This window comes from Fusarium coffeatum (assembly GCF_003316985.1).
Source record: "Fusarium coffeatum strain FIESC_28 chromosome Unknown BRIP53273_contig_87, whole genome shotgun sequence".
NCBI classification, from domain to species: Eukaryota; Fungi; Ascomycota; class Sordariomycetes; order Hypocreales; family Nectriaceae; genus Fusarium; species Fusarium coffeatum.
In genome coordinates, this window is record NW_022157882.1 from 141,914 (window position 1) to 158,326 (window position 16,413).

Sequence of the window (16,413 nt, forward strand, 5' to 3'; positions counted from 1 at the left end):
CGGGGCCCTGGAGGGCTTGGCTCAATACGAGGGTCTTGCCGTGAGTATTTCGTCATTGGATGGATGTTTTGTCCGGCCGATACCGCTAACAAGAAATCATGAGCTGATTTGTGTCTGTTTCCATCATGATATCTACGAGATGCTTCATCTGTCTACGAGTTTCATCTGATCTCTACTCTATCTGTCCCAAACAGACCGTATCCCTCCAATGAATATCGGCATAATAGATCCATTATTCCTGACGTCAAGAAATTATGATACCCGTTTCGAAACATCGCAAATCTGGGGATCCTAGCAATTGAAGATCCGATATCCATAATTAGCCTCCTTTTTCTGCCTTGCTTCAGCTACTGCAAAACAGAATATCCATTCTGTCGTCACATGTCATGATACATGTCAATTCTCGCCGATGAAAACCCAAATCTGTGGATCTGCTGAACTACGGTTGACAAACATGCACAGGCGAGACCGATGCCAAGGAATAGGATACGGATGTCTTTGTTTGACAAGTGAGAGGATCAACAGGAGTGAATAATCACACACTCAGCCTCGTGTCACTTCAAAAGGCGGTCTTTAAGCTTTACTGGGTTATACAAGCTTATCGCGTGGCATTGCAGCCGCAGGGGTTGAGGCTCTCCCTCGTTTTCAACGCCCATGACGTTTTCATCTACCATCTCAACAGAGCCGTACGAATATGGCGGTTTCATGTTTTAAGACATGATATCACCAGGGTCTTTTATGAGGGTCACTGTGATGATCATCGTATTGTCGTCTTATCCACTATATCATAAATGTGGTTCACACTTCACTACACGATGATCTACAGCATTCATCAACATGAGATAAAGAACCGGATTTAGGGTACAGGCTCAGTCTCAGCCTCGACGACTCTATGCACTATTACGCAGCTAAATTGAAGCATAACGTTACCTAACTACTCGGCGGCTCATGCGGGACATCAACACCATCATGATCATATGATGCCGACTAGTCCAGACCTCTCATGATTTCAGAGGGGCTTCAGGTTAGATCACTTCTATTCCTGATAACCATATTCTCCATTCTTCTTAGTCTAGGGACTTGCTTTCAACGGCGTGGTTCTGCTGTGGGGGCATATCAACAGTCTAGACCTGGTCAAGTTGACGATATTTTCTCCATTCTTTTGTTGGATATTCCACTTGTTATACTTTGGTTACCCCAAATTGTGGCTTGATGACATCGTTGAGTTATTGCAACGTTCGTGGGTCTATGAGATAAGGCAATAAAGTAGAGTCGGTGTAGGTTGGAACAGTAGGTGCCTAGCAGTTGAGCAGTTTCTTGCATGTGGTATTGGGAGCTGAGAGTTTCAATTTAGTCTATTAGGGCCATGGATTGGCAGGTGTTGGCTGCAGACTTATTCCAGTTCGCCAGGTACAAGTCTCTCTGATCAGCCTCATCTCCAATAAGCAGTCAGGTCACTTTCACCTGAGATAGCCGAAGCACACCACATTCATCAATTGAGTTGTCTCCAAGTTCATCATCTGTATCTCTCTTTGGTCCAAGAGACAAACCCAAGCCAAACTTCCCGTAGCCCCGAGTCTGCATGCAACCATCCCTCCTCACTGACCAATAGTGTCTGGCCAAGAAAGTGGTCGGAATCCCCTAGTGGACTTTTTTACACTTTCAACCAACAGACATAGGCAACCATTCGCCAATTGGGGACTTTTGAGGGGCATCAGGGCAATTCATTGGAACTTACCGCGCCAAGAGGTTGCGAAAATGCATGTTGAAGTGTCATTGTCAATTGCATTTGCACAATGGGAGGGTGAAACAGTTGGTGTCTAGAAATACAATTGCAAAATATAAAGTCAGCTCTATTCTTCTGTCCAGATTACCACTGTCAAACCATTTTCCTCTCAATTTACCCAATTCTATACACAAGTTCATGAGCGACCATCAATCGCAACCCCAGATTCAGGACGAGTCTACGGAACAGAGTTTCGTAGACTCGGACTATTCATTCAATGGTAAGTGTCAGGCTCGAGTCATTATACTTGGGGTTACTCCACCGAACCGCTTATACTGACGTTGCATCGACCCGTCTCTAGTCCCAGGAGCTGACTTCGGCGGCTTTTCTTTGTCTCCGGTGACATCCCAAGAGGATGTGGATCATTGGCCTCATGTAAGCTCTTGGTCTGAAGACGCCGCTCCTCTTGGCTCCATGAACCAAGACGGTGTGTTTGGGCCTGTGTCTCAATCTCTCGATGAGGTCGACTTCTATGTGCCGATGATCGGGATGGATTCGCATCTCAACGATTTTAATTCGACCCAATTTGCTTTCTCGAGTTCTCCTGTATCCTCTCTCGATCTTCTTGCTGTTCCGTACGAGATGCCTCAAGGACAGACATCGCTCGCTGGTCTATCAGATACCGCAGCCGCTCTATAGAGCGTAGGTCCTGCATGCGACCAGACGAACGATGCCATTCTTGGCATACCATATGGAGTAGGAGGAAACGAGGGAATACCAGCACACTCGTTCGATGTTACTTCTTCAGATTTCGACCCATTCCCTTCCGATAAGTCTACCGATAATTCTAGTTCCGAGACAGACAGCAAGAATTTGTTCACAGAGATCACGTCTTACCGTTTGAGAAATAACGAGTGTAAGAAGAATGAAATGTTCCTCTGCGATTGGCCTGGCTGTAATAAGTCTTTTGAGGAAAACCGCAAGAGAAAGTGAGTATAAACCCTACCGGGTAGACTTATCGTGTGTTACTAACTTTGAATGTCAGCAATCATATTCGGACTCATACAAAGCCTGTTTTCTGTTCTTGGCCCCTATGCACCTTTCGGGATTCTTGTCAGAAGGATATGCGCCGGCACTTCCTAACCCATCGTTCGCGGAAGATTGCTCAATGTCGATTCTGTGGGGAGCGGTTCACTCGAAAGTGCAACTTGAGCAGACATGAGAGGGAGAAGCATGGTGGGGAGAAGAGAGTTAGGAAGTAATTTTTATCAGGTCTTTTTTGTGTGTTAAACTCATATCACATTCATTCTATGCTACTAAAGCCAGTCATGACATCTTGCTGTTGACGGAGTATGATATACACTTCACAGTTTCCATAATTCCAAACATTCATGGATATCAACTGTCCAAGATGGCTCCACCATCAGACTCATCGTCACTATTCTCGTCACCGTCCTCCTGTTTGTCATCCTTCTCATGTCTGTCGATATGCTCATATCCTTCACTTACTTCAGTGGCATACCCGTCACTGAAGTATCCGTTACTGAAGTCACTTTCACCTAAATGTTCCAGCGACGCCGAATCTATAAGTGTCAGTCGCCAATATGTTGGACATAAGATGCAGTCACTCACTCTCGCTAGAATTGTTCTCAACAACCACCTCCTGAGACTCGGAAAGGTCAAATGCTGCCGCACTCACTGTAATGTTCGTAACAGAGTCCGGCTGCCACGGGTTCGGCTGCTGTTGACTGGAAATTTGCGTCTGCACGGCATCACCCAATTCTTTAGCGAGCATCGCCAGTACCTTGCGCTGATCAAGCCAGTGTTCATTGTTCCAACCACCAGGTAGGTCCACGGGTCTCCAGTTCAGATAAGCCTTCTGGTGCGATTCTGGCTCCAGGAAGTTCCCAGGGTGATGTCGGAAGTAGAACTTGCAACAGAGGCAGGCAAGCTTGCTACAGGCGATATATCGATCATTTCCCATGAAACTGCGCTTGTTTCTGTGAAATTCCTCCAGCATCTGGACCTCGGCATGCACGCACGACTGACCCGATTCCTCGGCGTACATGTCCTTGATAGCCTCCTCGAGATTCATTGGGCCATTCAGCCTGGCGATATAGCTCTGCATCTCTTCGAGACGAGGGTCATTGGCTGGCAACATTCTTTTGAGTATCGAGTTCAAGTTCGTGTGACCATCTGGAGGTGGCACTTTCGCTGCGATAGGAACCTCTACTCGTCTTATTTCGTATGAGTTGAGTAACGGGCCTAACGGGAGGGTGTCTTGAACTAGGCTGGCTGCGTTGCGTACACGCTCAGCTAGACGACCAATGAAGTGCCTAACTGCCTGAAATGCTTTTGCTGTCTCTGATGGTGCAACACTTAACTCCTGGCTCAGAACTCTCAGAGTCGCCATTTGAGGATCATGACGAGCATCATAGGCTGTTTGACATAGGGTCAGAGTATCAGCGTCTGTAGAAGAGGAGAACTGAGGCAGCCATTCCAGCAGTGCTTTTACTCCTGCAATCTTGTTAGTCGTATCTCCGTTTGCGTATTTGGTGCAAGTTACCAGGTTTCTGAGCAACGGCTGTGTCTGCCTGTAGGTACTTTTCACAGTATCTTACAGCCCGATGGAGAAGCTTGCTCTCCTTCTTCAGCCGTGGAGCGGCAAAGTCAGCACACTTCTTCGCGAGTCTGACCCCTAAAGCTTTCTGTTCTGTCTCGGTTCCCTTTGGCTCATTCTTAAGCATTTCCAGAACTTCCTCAAGAAACATAATAACTTTATCATTGGGCGTCGAGTTCGCTGCAATCCAGAACACACAATTCTGGTTTGTTTGCTCAAGTGCCATAGATGTCGTAGTATCGCCTCCCTTTCTGTAATCACAGATGTAACTCAAGTTCTTCAGGAACCTGCGTCGGGCATCTTGAATAGTGGCGGGAGCATGTGCAGCGATGAGAGGAGGGCCATCTGCTCGTTTGAGAATGTGAAAGAGAGCGAGGTTCTCGAAAAGACGAGAGAGTATCTTTCCGTACTTGTCCAGTCGTGGCTTTCCGACGCCGACCATCTTGTGAGTTGCTGCTTCCTGATGAGTTGACGAACTGGTCGAGTGAAAGAATTGGAATTGATGACGATATGAACTGTTGGATAACTCAGAGCTGACTCCTCATACAGTCCCAGGCGGTTCCTTTATACTGTTATCTCAATCTTAAAGGACCGAGCCTGATTCGAAGGCGCAAAGCCCCTCCTTCTAGGGTGGGTGTTGGTCGACTCCCAACACAAAAGTGCAAGGCAGAATGAGGCAACCACGGGCTTGTTTTACCTTTCTTGTATCATCAGTCAGTTTATGTGCAAACAATACAACGAAATGGAAAAAAGGAGTTGTTGGTCCAGACTGGTCCGGCAAGCCAGTAAACCTGCACAAAAGTACCGGATGAGACACCAGCTTTCCATCAGTACTCCTTCCGTCATTGGCTATTTTTATTATTGCGAATTTTGAATGATACATACTTCGTCACTCCTAACATTTTGATGAGTGTTTGATGTAAGTGTATATGTCATCCAATATCATCTCGCTTAACCTATATCAGTGATCATCATTTCCCTTCTGCCCAAAGTTGTTTATACGAGGCCTGAATTTGTTTCACAAAACAATGCCAAGTGCTTTCAGCGTTTCAACGTTCCGTCTCTTTGCTTTTAACGCTATATAGAAGTGAATCCAAGATCTATGACCAGTAACTGCTGTTGAGGTTGCACCGATAGTGAAATGGAAAATTGAAAGCGAGTCATAAAGAATAGAAGTCATGTAACACAAAACCTGCAGAGTGCCACTTGTTAAGTATACATGATTACCATGCCTACACGGCGTCAGCTTCAGGGTCATAATAATTCAATTTTGAATCCTACATGTAAGTTCAAACGTCTCCACGAATGGAAGTGGATGTTTCATGGCGTTGCTAGTTATTTTTTCTTACCCAGTAGCCGGGCCCTGACGCCCGGGCAGTTTTGGGATCTGCTCATAGTGGACCTATCCCCCGAAGCTCGTCATTAAAATGCGGAGCAAGGCTGACAGAAACAGTATCATTGGTCAGAGCCCCAGAGCTAGACTCATCGGCTGCAAGACAGAACTCCACCATTTACCAAAATCGACAAATTAAGACCTTGACCTCCACTACACTTTACCTACAGAAGCTGTCCCCCTCACTGCGTCAACTTTTTTTTTCTGGTTCATGGTCTTTATCCATGTCCTTTTCTTTAACGTCCGCCGGTATTCCTTTTCGTCCTGTCGCCCAATCGCCCATTATGCCTTCGCTCGACGGGCTTCCTAACGAAGTCCTACATACCATCGCCTCGTTCTTACACAAGAAACACGATATAGCTGCTCTCTCGCGCACGAACCGACATTGGTACGATATCGCAAGCCCGATCTTATGGAAACGCGAAGTTCTATCCGATAGACCCGGCGCCCTGCACTGGGCCGTCGATAACGGAGATGTCAGAGTCCTGCGCCTTGCCCTCAAAGCTGGTGTCAGTCCGTCACGCCTAGCCTACACTCACAGACCCAAACCGCGTATCGCCCCAGAGCACAAATGGTATAACTACCATTCGAGTTACTACGACGACCCTATGTGGAGAGTCCAAGACGACGATCAATCTGTCGATTTAGATGCCTCATATGTTTTACACGATACGTGCGCTTGCTTCGAGAGTGGTTGCGACGACGGCATCTTTAGCGACTGTAGATGGGAGGCTATACATGTGGCTGCAAGCAAAGGACGGATTGACATGATGGAGATACTCCTTGACGCGGGCGCTTCCGTCGATGCACCTTCTTGGGGTGTGTGCTTGTGTCGTCCCCATTTACCTATCGAAGCCTTCAGCGAGTCCCAAGCCGTCGAAGAAGGAGAACTTGAGGATCTACATGGAGGAAACTGGACGCCTCTGCATGTCGCTATATGCCATGGACATCACGATGCAGCAAAATTTCTTCTCGAACGCGGAGCTTCGACAGTTATATATCAAGGGATTGACTTTGAGCTGGATCCCAACGGCTTCTGGCGAGATGATGACGATGAGGAGGAGGCTACTGAGGACTCAGGCCGGTTCAAGCTAACAGCCTTGCATCACGCCGCGAAAGAGAACATGTTGGATTTGCTCAAGTTACTTTTGACCGAGAAATATCAAAAAGACATCAACGTGGAGGGCCCTTTCATGGGTACGCCACTATTTCAGGCAATATGGTATGGTCACTGGGACACAATAGTTCCGTACCTCCTGGAGCATGGCGCCGACCTCGACAGAAGGTTGATAGAGACGCGGCTGACTCCACTCATGATGGCGTGCTTCTCGCGTCGCTTTGATGACGCCGCCAAACTCATTGACTTGGGTGCAGATGTTAAGACTTTGTCAGCGCATCGTTTTAGTATTCTTCACCTAATCCTTGGGTCTCGTCGATTCCAACCAGAAGACTTTTTTGATCCTCTTGGGCCTCCTCCGAAGCCCGTTAGCAACACATCAGAGGCTGAAATTATTAGGAAGTTCGTCGCCAAGGGTTTCGATGTTGATGCGAAGGAAGCTATTCTGGGAATGACACCACTGATGGTAGCGAGTGCAAGCTGCAATACTGACGCCATACAAGCGTTGCTCGAAGGGGGAGCCGACGTTAATGCACAGGATAACGATGGAATGACTGCGCTTATACGAGTTGGCGAGACAAGCGAAGGCTCTGCTATCCTTGGACTATACGATTCTGCAAAGATGCTGCTGGATGCAGGTGCAACGTTGAAGGCGTCGACGGCGACGAAAGAGATCATACCATTGGCCGTTATCTGCTCACGTCACTGTGAGCCCTACTTCAACCGCGAATGGGACAGTCAACACGTCGCTTTGGCTAACTTGCTGGTTGAGTACGGCGCCGACCCCAATGAGAAGGCCAATGGCGAGGCCCGTCCATTTGCTCAAGCTATCATGCATGGGAATCTGAACATCGCTCAGGCGATTCTTGAGAACGGTGGTCGGCCAGAGGAAGGCGACCTAGAACAAATCCTTCAAGCATCTGTCTATGACTCATACGATGATGGAAAGACAGAGTTCATTTTACACATCGATTACGCCAAGTATGGCATGGCAAAGCCTTCAGAGGGGTTCTTGGTCGATCTCTTGAAGACAGCGCTCAGCATGCAACTCTGGACAAGGGCGGCGGACCTGATGAAGTCGGTAGAGATACCGAAGGAGCTTTACAAAGGCCTGATCTTCCGCTGCTTAGAGAAGCCTTCGCCGATGGCTGATGAGCCATCGAGTTTGATTCAAGTACTTCTTGACCGAGGTCAAGACCCCAACGAGCTGTTCAAGGGTGAGCCTCCCTTATATTACAGCTTCAAGTCAGGCTCCTGCTGGCGGACGACACCGATTCTGGTGAACGGAGGCGCGGATATTCACATGCCGACAACATCCATGCCAGATGGTGCTTTTATGTATGCCATAACAAATCACTATCAACCACAAGCATGCCAGATCCTTGCAAAATATCCAGATGCGATGCAAGACAAGCCAGAAAAGCTGCATTCTAAATGCTGGTCATCACTTTTCAACTGGGAGCCTCGCACTGGCATTCTTTGCCATGGACGGAAACTTCCTCCCATACCCAGACTGAACTGGACTTTCACAAACCGGCTAATTTCAGCTGGTTTGAGAACCGATGTAGAAACGGAAGATGGCAAGAACCTCAAGGAAATTGTGGAGCAAGCGATTCCAAGGAATGAGGTCTTGAGAGATGAAGGTCGAAAGGTCCTGGAAGCTCTTGACATCGTCTACACAGAACCGTCGATGTCAGACATACTCCATGCCACTATCGGGGTGCTGGACGATGAGGACCATGAGAATCTCGGATACAGCTCTGTGAGCGAAGAGATCGAAGATCACATGGACGATTCCGAAGACAACTCAGAGTTTGATAGCGATGAGTACGAACATTACAACTTTTTTACTGGCTTTATGGAAGGCGAGGAAGACGATGAGGACGAGGCAGGGGACTATTCCGGACCTGAGTGGGAGGATGGCGAGACTGATGTCGACGACGATTATGACGATGAGCATACACCAGGAATGCCTTTCTTTGTGCCTGGATTACTCCTGTAAGATAGTTGGATTGAGAAAAGCATGCTTTAGGGTGATTCTATTTTCTTCATAGCGACTCGGTAGGGTAAGGGTTTCGACGGCTTGTCCATGGATATGGACGATGCTTGGGATGGCGCTTTACGGATCTTAACAAATGAGTTTGGGATATAGGAGCTTGACATTGCAAGCATGAATAGATGGAACCGCCTCTGCGGACTGAACACTCAGACAAAATATTATTGTTTCATTCACACAAGTCTCTCAGGTCAGTCGACGACCCAACGCTTTCTGAAGTTGAAGTTTTCAAGATCCAACTTGGCATGGATCGTGAGACGATGCCGAAGAGCATTGAGTTTCGGATATCTCTCGTAAGCCCTTCGTCGTCCGAGTCCATTGTAGACGCCGAGTTACGGAGACGGTATTCCCGACGTCGGCTTCAGGCTCCGGCGGGGGAAGACTAGCACTAACGCCAGGGGCAACAGAGCAGCCTCACACTAGACTAAAAGTCCTGTTGCTCTTACTTGACAGGTCGGAGATGTCGCGGCGTTGTGGGACTTTTTTTTTTGTAAAGTGAATGAACACACGACCAGGGATGAGGTCAAAGAACCTTGAAGGATGCCGGTTGTCCGGAGGTATAGGGTATTTTTGAGATTTAATGATAGAATCATGAGCTGTTAGTAACGGTTATGCATACTTAAGATTTACCAGTAATAGAGTGTCGTTCTAAATCACCCTAAGTGACGAGACTTGATCGAATTATCGCTCAAATTCTAAATAACAAACTTACTCGCTATGCATTCAAAAACCCATTTGAGAATGCGGGGAAATCTGCTAAGAGGCAAGCTCATGAGATGAGATCCAAGACAAGTCTAGGTCATGCACACGAACATGAAATAGAGTGAATCCAGAAGCTTGGCTTGCCACCATGTGGCGTTATTCACAGTTCTGAAGTCAGATGCATCTCCGGAGATGAAAGTGCGAAACAAAGCCCAGCTTCAACCCCCGCATCCGGACCGGAGAACGGGGCGCTACGGCCGTATGGCGGGATGCCGAATAGCGACGGACAACAAACTGGACAAGAATAGAATAGAATAGAATTGCATAGCATTTGATGATTTTGAGGCATATGACTACATGAGATGTAACAAGGAGATTGTTTGCGGGATTAGAGGACGGCATGCAGATTTGAGGCCACGGGAGTATACTCGGTGTTGGCCAACACTACACTTACAGGGTAAAAGACTGGACTATTGATTGCTACTGTATGAGTGCAGCTACCCAAGGGATTGAGGCAATCTACGGACAACGGATACGTGGATGATATCAGAGCCTCAGTGGGTAGTCGGTCCATCTGTGGTTCTGCCCAACACAGACCATCATCGATACCGGGCAGTTTTCCATGTCAAGTCTATGCCATTGATAACCTCCAATTCCACTATTGGCGAGTGCTATCTTTTTCTCCGGTAAATTGGAGCCCGAGCAGTTACGTATGTGTTAGTGTGAGTAGCAGCGTAGTAGAGTAGCTGTTACGGCATCATCCCTCCATCATGATCGTGGTCCCCCACTTACACGATCCCTTGTCTTTAGGTCGGTTGTCAGCAGACGGACATTGTTTACCTAGCTCCTTCCTTTCTCCAACGGAAATCGATTAGAATGTTCCTTCAATTGGAGATAGATGGATCTGAAGGGTCCAGAGAAGCTGATTCATGACGGTGGAATATTCCAAAGGACGGGAAAGTGCACCGTACCTGCCGTGCCGTACAGTTGAAACTGCCCGTGAATCTTAGAGAGGGAACGAGGCAGGAGGTTGGACCCGAGACCACAACCCCGCTTCAAATCGTACCGAAAGTGGTAGTCGCGATACCCCACCTCGACAGGGCCTCAGGTAAGATCGCCCCGCTTGATTGGTTCATGGCTATAGCTCCTGTCCCTCCACTTTTATCCTCAAGAGCTCTCCCCAATCACCAAACAGAACCAGAACTCCGAATACCGAGATATGCCCTCCATCATGGAAGAGGAACAGTTGCCCATACTTTCCTCTTCCGGTAAGTCTCCTCGAGAGTATGTGGTCGCACTTGCACGCGCTCCCCCTCCCCCGCTCCCTTTGAACGCCGCGTCTGTATCTTGGGACGGCATCTAGCGGGTTATCGGCCGGTCGCCGTGGTCGAGATACTTCTCATTCCTACCAATTCATTACTGTACGACATGTATCTCATGGGGTTCGCTATTCAGAGTCCGGTCTCCCATCGGCTGCCACTCTCGGCGCTTGTTGTCGCCTCCTCCATCTAATTCTACGGAGATGCAGATGGAGAAAGCTTCCAGACTTTGACGCCAGACTCCATACTGTTCCGTACCGTACACACATGCCATGGGCCCAGGAGCCTGACCCCCCCTCTTACTACGTAGAGGCAGGCGTAGATGCCGGCGCGCTCGGGGTTCGCGGGATCGATGGAGATTCGCTGTGTCTGATTGATTGAGAGTGTGAGCGAGTGCTCGGCCGCCCTTGACCGTGGCACGGTTCCCGTTCCGTTAATGGCGAGGATGCAGCAATCCATTCATTGCACTGCAGCGTGTGAGACGTGGATCCTTGGCTGTTTCTGTGTCGTCCTGTGGTGGAGAGCATCCATCATTACTTGGTGACAAGATACATAGCCATGGCGTTCCATCACAGAGCATAAATATCTGGCGTTGGACCCTCGATATCCTACTTTCTTTCCTCCTCACTCTCATCATCATCAACAACATTTTCTTTCTTCCTTCTTCTCACCTTTCCAACAAAACAAACAACCCTTTTCACAACCGCCAAAATGGTAAGCTTTCCCCTCCAGCCCACTTTCTCCAATATCCTCTTGAGCCTCATCTAACAATTCAACAGGTCAAGGTTCTTGCAGTTCTCTACGACGGTGGCCAGCACGCCAAGGATGTATGTTCTTCCATCTTTCTTCTTCAACAGTTCGATTCTTCTTCACTCTTCGATCATTACCTTCAATGGTCGTTGATAATGCCTTCAATCTACCGGCAACCACAAACATCTCCCCACACACCATCTCTCCACGCTTGTCGATCTCAAACGCGGGGAAATGGTCTCACTACATGACAACCAGCCACTATCAGCCCAATGATGCGGGGCAATGTCTGGGCAACATCTGCAATGGCATCAAGGAGTTAAGCTTGGGTGACACTGTCTCGCTTTGTGCCTCTCCTGTGGTTTACGCTGCAGGCGCCTGAGCAACAATGCAACCCAACTTACACCCAATGTCTCCATCCTGCATCATTACCCCTCAATCACCTCGCAATTCGCATCTTCTTGGTTTACAGCGACTAACATGGTTCATAGCAACCCCTCCTTCTCGGAACTACTGAGAACGAGCTCGGTATCCGCAAGTGGCTCGAGGATGCCGGCCACACTCTTATCACCACCTCCGACAAGGACCGTGAGGGTTCCAAGTTCGACGAGGAGCTCGAGGATGCTGAGATCATCATCACCACTCCCTTCCACCCCGGTTACCTGACCGCTGAGCGTCTCGCCAAGGCCAAGAAGCTCAAGCTCGCTGTTACTGCTGGTATCGGCTCTGACCACGTCGACCTCAACGCTGCCAACAAGACCAACGGTGGTATCACCGTCGCTGAGGTCACTGGTTCCAACGTCGTCTCCGTTGCTGAGCACGTTCTCATGACCATCCTCGTCCTCGTCCGCAACTTCGTCCCTGCCCACGAGCAGATCGAGGGTGGTGACTGGAACGTCGCCCACGCTGCTAAGCAGGAGTTCGACCTTGAGGGCAAGGTTGTCGGTACCGTCGCTGTCGGCCGCATTGGTGAGCGTGTCCTCCGCCGCCTCAAGCCCTTCGACTGCAAGGAGCTTCTCTACTTCGACTACCAGCCTCTCTCTGCCGAGAAGGAGAAGGAGATTGGCTGCCGCCGCGTCGACACCCTCGAGGAGATGCTCGCCCAGTGTGACATTGTCACCATCAACTGCCCTCTCCACGAGAAGACCAAGGGTATGTTCAACAAGGACCTCATCTCCAAGATGAAGAAGGGTTCCTACCTCATCAACACCGCTCGTGGTGCCATCGTTGTCAAGGAGGACGTCGCTGCTGCTCTCAAGTCTGGTCACCTCGCCGGTTACGGTGGTGATGTCTGGGACCACCAGCCCGCCCCCAAGGACCACCCTCTGCGAACCGCCAAGAACAACTGGGGTGGCGGTAACGCCATGGTTCCTCACATGTCCGGTACTTCTCTGGATGCTCAGATCCGATACGCCAACGGTACCAAGGCCATCATCGACTCTTACCTCTCTGGCCGCCACGACTACAACCCAGATGACCTCATCGTCTACCAGGGTGACTACGCCACCAAGTCTTACGGCCAGCGTGAGAAGAAATAAATGTATTCGTAAAGGAAGAAATGATATGTACATGATGATGATTTAGTTTTGAACCAACTGCATTATAGACGCGGGTCAAAAGTAATCAGCGTTGCAGATAATACAATTTGTTAAAGTTAAACCTTCTCTCTCTCTTCTTGGTGACCATGCTTTATGAATGCGATAACACAATCCCGCTTCTTAACCTTTTCTTAGCTTTATCTTTTGATTTCTTTTTCTGGCTGAATTGAATCCTTCAATTTGTTTGAAGGAGTGTTAGATATCATTAGAGTATTAACCAACTTTGCTTTGAGTTCCTTGCTTATTTGGTGCAACACTCAATGCTCTCAGACTATAGTCTAATTACCTTTTAGATATAACAGTAGTTGGCGTCAATGTTCGTTATCAGCATAACAACAACCTTGCCGTCCAGCTCAACATCACATGGAGTCGAGGCCTGCAAGTAGCACATCGTGAAAATGCAGCCGTCCAATAACAGCAGTGCTTCCTTATAATCCGGAAAAGAACATTTGTGCATTGGTCAGTTACTTTGCATCTTCATTGTTCCTCTTACAACACTTATCACTGACAACTTATTGAAAGTCTATACCTGAGCATATCGAAACAGTTTCATGAGAAGCAAATGTTCCGCTCCTCTGTGTCTTGTTTTACTTTGTTTGCTAGTTATTGATACATATGCATAGTCGCTGTTTTGTTATGCCTCATTATACAAGCCATCACCGAATTTCATCTCGCTGTAACCCCATACCCTGTTTTTTTTTTTACCATCATGACATGTACCTGCTGTCATTTCCTCAAATCCCTGTTCTTTTGTCATGCATCTCACAAATCATAATCATTTCCAAAACTGGTACCACTTCTTGTCATCGTCGGGTTGTCCTCTTCTTCTCAAGACTTGCTCATCCCGTCCCCTGATACGCCAGAAATAAACCGGCACACCAGCCACCACGAAGAATATGACAGCAAGGGTCTGGAAGGGCTGTGCAAAGATGGCGCGTGAGAGGAGGAAGAGACTCACGCAGCAGAAGATGATGGGAGTAGTAATCCACGTCTTGTAAGGGCGAGTGAGTTCAGGCTCCTTAACGCGCAAAACAATCACACCAAGCACAGTAAGAAAGTAAAAGGCATAGCCGGCAACACCATAAAACGTGACAAGGGTGCTGAACTCGCCAACAATAATGTAACCAGTCGTGAGAACTGCGTTGAGAATGAGGGCATACACAGGTGTGTAAAACAGCCCTGCGTCCTCATCGCCAAACATTTTCCTCATCTTACGAGTGAACCAGCTTCGTGTACGCAAGGTGTTGAGCTCATGCTCATGTGCACTAGCGCCGACACCAATGGTACCAAAGACTGACGGAATGTAACCCTCTTTGCCAGCGGCGTAGGCGAGACGGCTGGAAGTAAAGGTTGAGGAGTTGAGAGCGCCAAAACAACTGACACTGACGATGAGTGCAAGAACAAGCGAGCCCACCGAGCCAAAAACGTGATTGCCAAACATGACAGCAACTGTGTTGGCACCATCCATACTCTCAAGTGGCAGAACAAGAAAGTAAGCAACGTTGGCCAGGACATAACAGAGAATAACTAAGGGCATTGCTGTATGAATGACGCGAGGCAGGTCTCGAGTGGGATTTTGAAACTCGGCAACCACGTAGTTGGTCTAAGTTGTGTTAGCACTCGTAAGTCATAATCAAGGTGGATATTATATCACTTACGTTGTCCCATCCATCATATGCCCAGAGACCAGCGTAAAGCGCCAGTGCCCAAGCGGACATGTCGGTCGATGTGTTGTCGAACAGTGCAGATGGCTTCCAGTCAACTTCTGACTTGCCCTTGAGAGTCTTTCCAGTTACGATAACCACAATTCCCGTGATTGTTATCCCCAGCAAAGCGATAAACTTCATGAACATGAGTGCATCGTTCACACGCGTTCCCAGCTTTGTAGAAACACAGTTCATGAACGTAACGACCAAAAGTCCAACGAGCGCCACGCCCTTGTTTATCCAGGGACTCACGTATTCGGCATCTGGGCCGATGAATGCTCGAACGAAGTATTCACCCATGATGATGGCAATGATGGCGGCACTACCAGGCTTGAGAACCAACATAGCCACCCATGTGAACAAGAAACCGAAAACTTCATGAAACGTCTTTGCCAAATACACTTGAGCGCCTCCATTGAGTGGCATTGCTCCACCAAGCTCAGCGTACGACGCGGCACCTGTCCATGCAAGGATACCAGCAATGATCCAGACGAGTATCGCAGCGCCCGGCGAGCCAACTTTACCGCTCACTGAACCAGGCGATGAGAAAATGCCAGAGCCAATGATCAATCCGACAATTAATGACAACCCATTGAGATATGTCAGGTTCTTGCTCTTTTCCAAAGAACCTCCTGACAAGCCACCGGTTGGCCGCATTCTAGAACTTGACGCCCCGATGGGGGCATAGCCATCAGCACCTGCGGTCGAGCTCAAAGGAAACATATTGCCAGAATATTCAAATGCCGAGGTTGTGGAATAAGATCGCTGCATCCTACCAGCAGGGTTCGCAGGATTGGCGCTGTTCAATGGATCATCAAGTTCGAGAGACAGCCTTCGAGACGACGATATACTAGGCCGAGATGAGATCTCTGTCGCTCCTTCCTCGTTGAGTTGGCTCGAGCTTGCCAAAGACGCAAGCTCGAGCGAGTCTCTACCCGGCTGACCATAAGAATGCGCCATTGCGATTTGTCGTGTGGTTGTGCTTCCCCCTCTTATTCAATAACCAGACAACTGATCTTGCCCCAAGGTGTGAGGATCCACGGATGTTTCAATTCGATACTTTGAAATGCTAACAGCAACGGCGCATAACGGTTTAAAGTCGCGAAGGTTTCGAGTGGGTTTTTTCAGCGGATCGTCACTGGAGCAATATCGCAATAGAAGGTTTGTGACGTATGATGGTCAATGTCGTCGGCAGCGGTAGAAGAAGACGTCGCTTGAAGCGGTCGAGATTAAAGATGGGGTATAAAAGTACAATTAAGAAGAAGAGTCGTATTCGTCAACGACAGTATTGATTGCTCATAAAGTCTTTTCCATTCAGCACCAAAAAGGGGGATGTTTGTTTGTGTTGTTTAAGCCAAGTGGGCATTTGGAGGGGACCAGACAAAGAAAAGGACCAAGATAGGAGAAGACCTTCCCCAACTCATCA

The 16,413-nt window shown here is 48.4% G+C and overlaps 5 protein-coding genes across 5 annotated transcripts; 3 read left to right on the plus strand and 2 right to left on the minus strand.

Moving 5' to 3' along the window:
* Window positions 1–1,924: 1,924 nt before the first annotated feature.
* Window positions 1,925–2,425, plus strand: FIESC28_04231 (uncharacterized protein; the record flags this gene model as incomplete). Its single annotated transcript, XM_031158378.1, has 2 exons — window positions 1,925–2,006; window positions 2,088–2,425. The coding sequence occupies 2 exons, from the start codon at window positions 1,925–1,927 to the stop codon at window positions 2,423–2,425; spliced, it is 420 nt and encodes a 139-aa protein (XP_031017524.1).
* Window positions 2,426–3,124: 699 nt separating this feature from the next.
* FIESC28_04232 (uncharacterized protein) lies at window positions 3,125–4,788 on the minus strand (the record flags this gene model as incomplete). The annotated part of the gene is made up of 3 exons (XM_031158379.1): window positions 3,125–3,309; window positions 3,359–4,243; window positions 4,293–4,788. 3 exons carry the CDS (start codon window positions 4,786–4,788, stop codon window positions 3,125–3,127), a joined length of 1,566 nt encoding a protein of 521 aa, XP_031017525.1.
* Window positions 4,789–6,023: 1,235 nt separating this feature from the next.
* Window positions 6,024–8,858, plus strand: FIESC28_04233 (uncharacterized protein; the record flags this gene model as incomplete). The annotated part of the gene is made up of 1 exon (XM_031158380.1): window positions 6,024–8,858. The coding sequence occupies one exon, from the start codon at window positions 6,024–6,026 to the stop codon at window positions 8,856–8,858; it is 2,835 nt and encodes a 944-aa protein (XP_031017526.1).
* Window positions 8,859–11,644: 2,786 nt separating this feature from the next.
* Window positions 11,645–13,221, plus strand: FIESC28_04234 (uncharacterized protein; the record flags this gene model as incomplete). Its single annotated transcript, XM_031158381.1, has 3 exons — window positions 11,645–11,647; window positions 11,713–11,760; window positions 12,175–13,221. The coding sequence occupies 3 exons, from the start codon at window positions 11,645–11,647 to the stop codon at window positions 13,219–13,221; spliced, it is 1,098 nt and encodes a 365-aa protein (XP_031017527.1).
* Window positions 13,222–14,056: 835 nt separating this feature from the next.
* Window positions 14,057–15,947, minus strand: FIESC28_04235 (uncharacterized protein; the record flags this gene model as incomplete). Its single annotated transcript, XM_031158382.1, has 2 exons — window positions 14,057–14,884; window positions 14,940–15,947. 2 exons carry the CDS (start codon window positions 15,945–15,947, stop codon window positions 14,057–14,059), a joined length of 1,836 nt encoding a protein of 611 aa, XP_031017528.1.
* Between the last annotated feature and the right edge of the window lie 466 nt (window positions 15,948–16,413).